Raw genomic sequence first — 10,331 nt, forward strand, 5'->3', positions numbered from 1 at the left:
CCTTGAAGAATGGCCCAGCGTCTCCGTGCTCCCGCCCCGGGTGTGTGAGGGGGAGGGCTGTACACAGACTCCGCCGTGTGTGCGGCTGGGGCGGCAGCCTGGGCGTGTGGGGTGGGTGAGGGCCCCGCCGGCCTGCAGGCCGTTCGGGGCTTGGCCCTTCCAGGGCGCGTGGGTCATCTGGTCTGCGTGTCACTGACGAAGCCGCTCCCTCCTCCCCCCAACAGGAGTGCATCATTGACGAGGACTGCGGGCCCAGCAGGTACTGCCAGTTTTCCAGCTTCGAGTATTCCTGCCAGCCGTGCCGGGACCAGCAGGCCGTGAGTGTGCCCAGAGACCCCGGGGCAGCAGCACCTGAGCTGTGGGGGCCCAGGCGGGGGCACCTGGGGGAGGAGGCCAGCAGCCTGCGGTTCTCAGCGGGGCTTCCTGAAAGCCTCCTAAAGGGCCCCGCCATGGCCACACTTGAAAGAGCCAGTCCATGGTGCCCAGTGGGGCTGACTCCTGGGGTGATCAGGAAGCCGTCTGCAGACATGCTGCCACTCTGCCCGCCTAGTGATCTCTGGCCCCATCGCCTGCCTCATAGATACCAGAGATGGGGAGAGAGGGCTGAGGAGGAGGCCCCACGTTGTCTCTTCCCTGGGGAAGACCCATCCCAGTAGACACAGCCAGCAACAGCAGGGGGTCTTGGGCAGGGAAGGGGCACCCCACCCCCCACATCTTCCTCCCAGTCTGTTCTGAGAGGGTAGAAGGGGGCCCAGGAAGAAGCCAGAGCATATTCCAGATGGAGCTTCCACCAGGAAACAGGAAGCTAGGGAAGAGAGACTTTCCTTCTGCCCAACAGATGCTTTGGTCCAGGCCATATATAGGCTTTCTTGTCCTTTCTGTTATTAAGGCAATCACACAGCCTGATAGGGCTTTCCAGGTGGTGCTAGTGGTAAAGAACCCACCTGCCAATGCAGGAGACACAGGAGAGTGGATTCAGTCGGGAAGATCCCCTCGAGGAGGGCATGGCAACCCACTCTAGTATTCTTGCCTGGAGAATCCCAATGATGCAGGAGCCTGGTGAGCTGCAGTCCATGGGGTCCCAAAGAGTCAGACATGACTGAGCAACTAACCCTCCCTCCCTCCCTCCCTCATAACAAATTGAGGAAATCAAGGGCTTCTTGCTGCCCTGCCCGGCCCTACCTGTGCTTGGGCGGCTGCTGGGTGCCACACTCTCTGTGTGACTCCAGGGCCGAGGCGCCCAGGGCCTGCCCATCCATGGGGCTGCCCAGGCTGGGGCCTTAATCAGGCAGTCAGATTCACTCTCTGCCTGTGTCTGTGGGCCGTAAGCCATCTTCCTACCTAACAAAAAGGAGGCGAGGTCCAAGTCTGTGGGGGAACCGAGACGATGCGACCATCCTTTGTACAGTCTCGAGCTGTGTAGGACTCCTGCAGATGCCATGTCCTCTACCTGCCCAGCTCTCTCCTCTGCCCCCCTTGGCATCCCTAAAGGGCCCCCAGACCTAGGAGCTTGGTTTCCTCCTGTCTGTGATGGGAGGAGTATGTGGGTTAGCTGACCTGTGCTCTCTCCAGGATCGGGGGTAGCAACGGGCTGGGCTCCCCATTCCTACCGGATCGTTTATCTTCCCTCCTGCAGGTCTGCACCCGAGACAGCGAGTGCTGCGGAGACCAGCTGTGTGTGTGGGGTCGCTGCACCAAAGCTTCCGCCGCAGGCGGTAACGGGACCATCTGTGACAACCAGAGGGACTGCCAGCCGGGGCTGTGCTGTGCCTTCCAGAGAGGTGCGCAGCTCCCCTCGGCGCTGGACCAGCCCTGTCCCGAGCGCCAACACACCGGGCCTCGGGGGCCCCGTCCATGCCACCACACCTTTTCAGGGACCCCCTCCTGCGCAGGGTCCCCGGTACTCACTGCTCTGTGTCCCAGCCCCACGACCTCTGCCTGGGGCCGAAGGCCAGCTCTCTGTGTCCCTGTCTCATTTGGGGAGGGGGGGCTGTGATGTCTAGAAACTACATTCTTTCAGGATGCATGAGCCTGGGGGAGGGACACCTCTAGATGTGTGGACGAGGGCACCCTACTCCTCTGATCCCCAGGCCCACCCACTTTCTTGCCAGTGGCCCCCTTTTCCACTGCCCATCCCAGGTGAGGCTGGCTCAGTGCTCTCCCAGCCACGGGTGTTTCTGAAGGCCTTCCCCAGCCCCTCCACCACCCCAGTCCACCGGTGCCGGCTGCCCCAGCAGTTTTCTTCAGGGACATGGCTCACTGGTAGCATTCCTCTGGGAGCAGTGGCTGCTCCTGTCCTGTCACTTCAATTAGATCCTTCAGTTGGCCTTCCAAGGCCTTCGCTGAGTCCAGCTTACTTGTCCTCCTTTTCTCTCCACTCACTCCTCGGGTCTTTTGGGAATCTCATTGCCTCAACCTTTCTCACCAGCCCAGTCTCAGGCCTTTGTTGGTTGTGTACCCACCCCCCTTTTTTTCTATTTTTCTGTTTTCTTTTTATATTATATATACACATACACACACATACTTTTCATATTTTAATTTTACAAATATATTTTCAGTGTAGGAAAACTAGAAGGTACAGATAAGTCTTATCTATATCCTTCCAGATTGTTTTTCTTTGAACACATGTATGTGTATTTTGTTGCAGTAATTCTTACCTGTTCAAAAATACTTCATTGCTCTTTTCCAGTCTTAATTTCTTCAGACCTCTGGCCTCAAAACCCAGCACAAGCCCATCTCTTCCAGGCAGTCCTAATTGCTCAAGCCTTTTCAGCTTGTTCCCTCCTGAGGCCATGCTGCTATTCTTGTTTCCTATCATTCCATGTCTTCAATCCTAACCCCTACTTTGGGATTCACAGTGGAAGGTGGGAGGCTGCACCCCATTTCTCTGATCCTTCTCTTGGTGCCTGCCTGGTGCTGGGCATGCAGACGTGACTCTTGGCCGGTTCTAGGTCTGCTGTTTCCTGTGTGTACACCTCTGCCCGTGGAGGGTGAACTCTGCCACGACCCTGCCAGCCGGCTTCTGGACCTCATCACCTGGGAACTGGAGCCCGATGGAGCTTTGGACCGATGCCCATGTGCCAGTGGCCTCCTCTGCCAGCCCCATAGGTGAGGCTCCACCTGCCCTTCCTGTCGAGGGCCGAGAGCAGAGGAGGTGCCACCCAGTGGGGACCCAGGAGCAGAAGTGGGGGGGAGATGTGGATTTAAGACAGGTTTAGTTTGAGGTGTCCCTGGGTTTTCCAGATGGAGGGCCCAGTAGCGATCTCTAGAATGAGGGCTCAGGAGGTGTGGCCAGGGTACAGGTTTGGGCTCATCCAGGTGGGGAGCTGAAGCCTCCTGGGTAGATGCCCTTCAAAAAAGACTGGGTGGGGAGGGCTCCCAGGCCCATCAGGGCGATGACCAGAGAAGAAGAGGGCAGAGGAGACAGAAGGTGCAGCCAGAGAGGCGGAGGGGACCCGGGACAGCGGCCAACAGAGTTGGAGGCCGCGGAGGGATGCGAGGCATCGGCCTGCTGGAGGCAGGTTTCTCAGTGTGCGTCTCACTCAGCGGCCACTGCTCTGCCAGAAGGATTCTCCCAGCAGAATCCAGGGTGGCTGGGCAGGCAGATAGGACTTTGGGCCCAGCTCACGAGGCCCAGGGCTCCCCACGGGCACAGCGGATGAGTGCTCAGGGGCTGCTTCTGCCTGGGGGCCTGGGTGGGCAGGGGGCTGTAAGTGGTCAGACCTCGGAGTCCTTGGGTTGCCCCAGCAGGTCAGTCACAGGAGGACAGACCTGCGCTAGACATGGGAGAGCTGCCCTTTGAGGACACCTGTCACGGGTGACCCTCCATCAGCGTGTTTGAAGGCAAGCGTTAGGGGAGGTTGAGCTGGGGTCGCGCAGAGGGCGGGGCCTTAGTTTGAGGGCTCCCGATTTCTCCCTCCACAGCCACAGCCTGGTGTATGTGTGCAAGCCCACCTTCATCGGGGGCCGTGAGGACGACGGGGAGAGCCTGGTACCCAGAGAGGCCCCTGATGAGTATGAAGATGGCGGCTTCATGGAGGAGGTGCGCCGGGAGCTGGAGAACCTGGAGAGGAGCCTGTCAGTGGAGATGGCTCTCGGGGAGCCCGGGGCTGCCTCTGAGCAGCTGGAGGGAGAGGAGATTTAGACCCAGGCCTGTTGTGTGGGTAGACGTGCAATAGAAGTAGCTAATTTATTTCCCCAGCTGTGTCCCTAGGTGTGGGCTCACCAGGCTTTTTTCCGTGGCCTCTTCCCAGTCCATTTTCCTTCTGGCTTGAAACAACATGAGGGGCTGCACCCTTGTCCAGCACGCCCTGCCCCACTGTGCATCATCACAGCTCTGGTGCCTGGGGAATACTGGGGTGTGGGAGGCTGAAGCAGAACAGGGCTGCTAAACTGGTCCAAAGTATTGGCGGCTCCGCCTCTGCTGGTTGGCAGATGGCACGTTTTGTTTTATATGACATTGCCTTGAGCGTTGTTGAGGGCGGGAGGGGATGGAAGAGGATGCAGAATTTCCCCATGACGGGTTTTAGGGGAATGTGGACTCTCAGACACATGGAGAAGGATGCCCTGCTTTGCAAACGTAAACCTGTGAAAATGCAACCAGTGAATCTGTCATGCTGTTCCCGCCGTGGGCACAGGCACGTGCTGTCCTGAGCTGCTGCAGGTGAGATGTCTTCCCTGTTGCCTGCATTCATCCTCTCAGCAGTGTTACTCAGCTCCTACCTCTGTGCCAGGGCAGCAGTCCACGTCCTCTCACCACAGCCTGCTGAAGGGGGATGTTGGTCTCCCCATCGGTCAGGATCTCAGAGGCTCAGAGATGTCATCTTGCTTGCCCAAGTCACACAGCTCGTGAAGACCAGAGCAGATTGCCCAGGTGTGACTCCATGCCCCGTGCTCACCCTACTGCTCCCCATCAGCTTCCGTGTGCCAAAAGTCCCCCCTGTGAGGAGGATGAGATTTTTCTTCCCTTTTTTTTTTGAGGCACATCTGGAACTAAAGTCAGACTGGTTCACATATCCCTGTAAGGTTAAACTTCTACTGTTAGAAATACAACAGGCCCCGCGCTGTGGGGTGGCTAGCATTCTCGTGGAGACAGAAAATACTAACACGGCCCCCTGTGGCACTCAGTCACGTCAGTAGCTTTGAAGGTACACATGACTGGAGCATAATATATGTTAACTTGCCAGAAACAGCACTTAGGTAGTCGTAGGGCCAGGATTATAAATGAAATTTGTAAAATCACTTACCAACAACTGAAGACCATGATCAGCCACATGGAGAAAATCAAACCAAGCAAGGCTCTATGAAATATGGTTGTAATATCCAAGCTGAGAGCACTGAATTGTATGCGGTTCCATAAATGATATTTTCAGGTGTCATGGACTGTTTCCATCATGTATGCATCCAGAGTTATTAAATGTTAAAGTCACAATTGTATAAGCATGCTTTCTTTGAGTTTTAAATTATGTATAAACACATATGTTGCATTTAGAAACCAAGCATAAATCACTTAAACTACTCTTTTGTAACTCTTGGACTTCTTTTTTTTGGCTTTAAATAGAAAACCCTTTCAGCCAAAAAAAAATAAAAATGAACTGCATTGTCCAAAAAGGAAAAAAAACCTCCTCCATAAGGCAAAATTTCCAGGCAGTTGAAGCATCAAAATATTTTAGAAATGTTAACCATTTTTGGATGGGGATTAGTCCTCAAGAGTGTCAGTGCTTCGCTGTCTCTGGAAGAGTAAATGGAATTGTAAGCCCCTTTTGGGGCTTCCCTGGTAGCCCAGCTGGTAAAGAATCTGCCTGCAATGCAGGAGACCTCAGTTCAATTCCTGGGTCGGGAAGATCTCCTGGAGAAGGGATAGGCTACCCACTCCAGCATTCTTGGGCTTCCCTGGTGGCTCAGTTGGTAAAGAATCCGCCTGCAATGCGGGAGACCTGGGTTCAATCTCTGGGTTGGGAAGATCCCCTGGAGGAGGACACAGCAACCACTCCAGTATTCTTGCCTGGAGAATCCCCATGGACTGTAGCCCGCCAGGCTCCTCTCTCCATTGGGTCGCAAAGAGTCAGACAAGACTGAACGGCTAAGCACACAACACAGCACATGCCCCTTTTGAGGGGAGGCTGCTTTAATCAACTGCAGTTCTGGACCGAACACAGATCTTCAGGGACCATAATTCATAATAATAAAGCTACTATATATGAAGGTCAGGGTGACATATGGGTGATAGACACCAGATTAGATGGTATATTCATATGTGTCTTCATTTACCCATGTTTAATCTTCATTAAACCCATGAATATTTTCTTCATTTAGCAGATGAAATGGAGACTCAAAAGGCTGAAGAGACGTCAAACAAAAACAATTATCTAGTACAGTATGCCCAGGATATACTGATAATTTAAAGATGCGATATACAGCTGTTCTCCCTTTAGTGTCAACCACTATCAGGACCACTCTGCATCCTCATTACTCACCAGATGCTCAGGCCCAGGTGCTGTGATAAGCCCCAGGGCTATCAAGTTGATCCAGACAGGGCCCCTTCCCTGAAGGTATCCCAGCCTAGTGAGGGAGATACACTGAATGCAGCACTGACAGAAAGCAAGCCATCAACCCGATATCTGCAGTATTACAGGAGCCTGAAGGAGCACATGGCTTGGGAGAAGCAGGGTGGGAACTGGCTTTCGAAGGTGATAGTTGCTTAGGAGGGCAGAAGGAATAGGAAAGGGCATTTTGGGCCACAGGTGGAGGCAGGCAAAGAGGAGGGATGGTATAGAAGGGTAACTGCAAGTAATGCACAGTGGCTGGGAGGTGAGGTAAACTGAGCATTTGGAGAAGAGGCTGAAAACTACTTCATCCAAAAATTTATTGAGTGCCTACTAAATGTCAGGCCCTATGTAAGGTGTCAGGGAGACAGTGGTACATGAGATAAAACCAGGCTCCTGTCTCCTGGGGCTTATATGCAGGTATATTATCTTGTTCTTTGTCGTCATAGCCACAAAAATGTAACAACATGAGAGGCTTGACTCAAGTAGCTGGTATATCTTGACTCACGATTCTAAGTGGAATGTATAAAGAGTAGTGGAGTTTGGTACTGGCATCATCCTGCTTACCCTTCCCAGGAAGGGAAGCAGCATGGGAACTGGCTTTCAAAGATGACAGTTTCTCAGGAGGGCAGAAGGAATAGGAAAGGTTAGGCAGGAAGATGCGAGTACCAAACTATCACGTAAGGTAAGTATTCACAGGGTCTGGGGTTTAGGATACAAATATCTTTTGGGGGCTGTTATTCTCCTTACCACAGAATGATAAATGTCTGGGTCCCCTTGAATTCGTTGAGAAGGAAAGCAGTCCTGCTGTCAGCTATTTCTGGATTCCTTCTAAAGTCAACCACGAACAAGACAGATAAAGTGCTGTTAGTCTATGTTGTTTGAAATAAATAAACAAGCAAATGGCGAACAAAATACAGCTTTATGAATCCCAACCCACCTGCTTTCCAACCTGCAGGTGAAAGCAAGTTTAGAAAATAAAGTGTTTGGGCGTTGGTACAAGCTCTGAGTCTGAGCCCCATCTTCTGCATAGGTGAGTGGCTGGCTTGTCCACCCACCCAGTCTTAGACTGAGGAGGAGTATAATAGAACAAAAATGATTGCTGCTGATTCTTCCCAGCTTCCTCTTCATATTGTCTTCCTGCTCCCTCTTTTTACTCCTCCAAGTCGTTTCCAGCCTCCCTACCCTGTTTCTTTGGGCTTTTGACACACTCAGGACAAAGCGGGTGTAAGGCAGAAGGATGAGAGCTGAAAAGAGAAACAACGCTGGTCTGCTGTGGCGGAAGAGTGGGACAAGGGGCAGGAAGTACTCCTGGGGTCTGTGCATCCCCACCAGAGTCAAGAAAGCCGACTAGATTAGAGATTATGTTTTGATAGACCGGGTTTCTAAAGGCAGAGAGCCGAGAGACTGCTGAGAGGTGTCGCTGCTGCAGCAGCAGCTCAATCGCCCTGCATAAGATGACAAAAGAGCTGGTAAGAAATCCCCTTTTGGAAGACCACCGTGTTTGGAAAACAGGTTATTTCTCTATCTGATCTCCTATGAGGCAGAGGCAATAAAACTAACATGGATGCAACTAGAAATAGTCGTACAAGTCAGAAAGACAAATACCGTATCACTTAGATGTGGGATCTAAAATATGACATAAATGAACTTGTCTATGAAACAGAATCATGGACATAGAAAACAGACTGGTGATTGCCAAGGAGGAGGGGAGTAGGGCAAGGATTGGGAGTTTAAGATTAGCAGATGCTAATTGGTATATATAGAATGGATAAACAACAAAGTCCTACTGTATAGCACAACAAACTATTCAGTATCCTGTGATAAACCATAATGGGATATACGTGTGTGAGACAGTAACCTCACCACCACGAACAGGAGGCTGCTCTTTGCCCTTTTCCTTACCTTTTCCACCATCCATGGAGCTAGTGCATTAAGAGCCAGTGGGGAGTGGGAGTGTTGACCACTGCCTCCTTCCCTTTCTAAGCAGAGAGTATCACATCCAGCAGGCACTGTGTGTGTGTTGAGGGGTGGAGACCTTTGAATCAAATGACTGAAAAACTTGATTGTTTGAATAATGCAAAGTGACTTAAAAGTTATAGAACTGCACCGAGAGTCCTCTTCCAGTGTGAAACTGTATTCAATAAAACACAGCAGGCAGTTACTGGAAAAACAGAACCACTCTACTATTCGTATCTCAACAAGGTGATACTTCAGTTGGTTACTTCAGCATTATGAAAGGCTGAACGTGAAGCATGCCCTCTATACTGGTGGAAGGGATAGGTTGTGAACAAAGGAGCAGAGACAGAGCATGGGACTCACCTTTAAGGCAAGGTTCTGGGGTCCACTAATGATCCCCCGACGTGGTAAATTCTCAGGCCCTGACCCATTAGACCAGTGAGGGAAGTAGGTGGTGGTACTATCATGGGGGATGGGCAGAACACCCCTCCCCAGCACTCTTTTGCCCTCCTAACTTTTCTAAATGGTTAAACTTGATTTAATGCACTCATGAATTTGACAAGTATTGTTTCTGAAAGTAAAGTTTCAAAAATTAACACTGTATCTAACCAAATGCTCACAGCGCCCCCTTCCCCACAAAGGACACTGAAGGAGCATCTTCTGATGTCCTGTACACCAAGCATATGGGGCTGCAAACTTTATTTGGGTGGTAGACTCCTTTGGAAACCTGATTTTAAAAAAAGCATTTACTAGACCCGTAGAAAACTATACATGCACACAATTCTGCCTTGGATTTAAGGATTTTTGGCCCTACAAGGCTTTTGACTGCTAGTGACCAAAATATTGATTTGTTTTGCAAAAATTAGAATTGTTTAGATGGAATACTTTTATTTAGCAAAAAAAACAAAAACAAAAAAACTTACTAATTCAGATTATCTTCTATTCCATGTTGTCTAGACTATAATTTGCAAGTCACAAGTGCAAGAGTTGGTTATTTTTGATGCTAAACAAAGGGACAGAATTCAGAAGAGCAGCAGCCAACTGAAAAGGAAAAACTAGCAAATGAACCAGAATAAAAGATTTTATTGTGTTCCATACATTCACAGGTCACTTCCAGATTTAGCAGTAACACTCCAGTGCTCTGATACTGTGCACTCTTCTCGGACCATGCCGGAAATCTGTAGCTGTCTCCTTTCAGTCTAGGTACCATTCTTAGCAGTGCAGCCTGGCAACCAAGAGCTAATTAACTGTGGCAGAATTCACTCCTGTTTTCTCAGAAAGTTAAAGGATTGATACTTTCCATTCCATTCCAAGAGATAACCAAACACTGTGCAGTACAGAGTTCCTTCCCTCACTCTCTTTTATCTTGTTATGGACTGCTATCCCTTACATTTAGTTTTGAGAAGTATACGTTTATCTAAGCAAACCTCTGTACAGACCAGCTAAATAACCAAGGCAGAGTCGTGAAAACATAGCTCTTGTTTCTTTGGCCAGAATTCACCCCTGACCTTCAGCCCCTGCCACAGATATGCAAGTACTTGGTTCTCACTGAGTGTGCCTGGCTGACACAAACTCATGTGCCCCACAGTAAAACCTCTTCAAAACTTTGGCGTAAGCCATGGGGGGCAGGGTCACACTTTATTGCATGTGGCCTGCCACAGCCTCAGAAGATTCAGTAGATGAGTGATCACCAGGTTCCACTGTCCCTTGGCTTAGAGGTGCTCACTTGATTCTCTGAGGAGGCTGACACAAGAATCTCTTCACCACAAATGACTGCTTCCATTGCCACAAATCAATTTGAAATCACCATCCCTTTCTACTGAGATT

At 50.7% G+C, this 10,331-nt stretch overlaps 1 protein-coding gene across 1 annotated transcript in view; it reads left to right on the plus strand.

Moving 5' to 3' along the window:
• The window catches only part of DKK3 (dickkopf WNT signaling pathway inhibitor 3), a 50,699-nt gene extending 45,171 nt beyond the window's left edge, over nt 1–5,528 (plus strand). The window contains exons 5-8 of the mRNA XM_061147714.1: nt 225–317; nt 1,637–1,781; nt 2,952–3,108; nt 3,925–5,528. Of these exons, the coding sequence (XP_061003697.1) occupies nt 225–317; nt 1,637–1,781; nt 2,952–3,108; nt 3,925–4,144 (615 nt within the window). The 3' untranslated portion in view covers nt 4,145–5,528. The remainder of the gene's footprint in view (nt 1–224; nt 318–1,636; nt 1,782–2,951; nt 3,109–3,924) is intronic.
• Nucleotides 5,529–10,331: the final 4,803 nt, after the last annotated feature.

Source organism: Dama dama, chromosome 1 (genome assembly GCF_033118175.1).
Source record: "Dama dama isolate Ldn47 chromosome 1, ASM3311817v1, whole genome shotgun sequence".
In the NCBI taxonomy this organism is placed as follows: domain Eukaryota; kingdom Metazoa; phylum Chordata; class Mammalia; order Artiodactyla; family Cervidae; genus Dama; species Dama dama.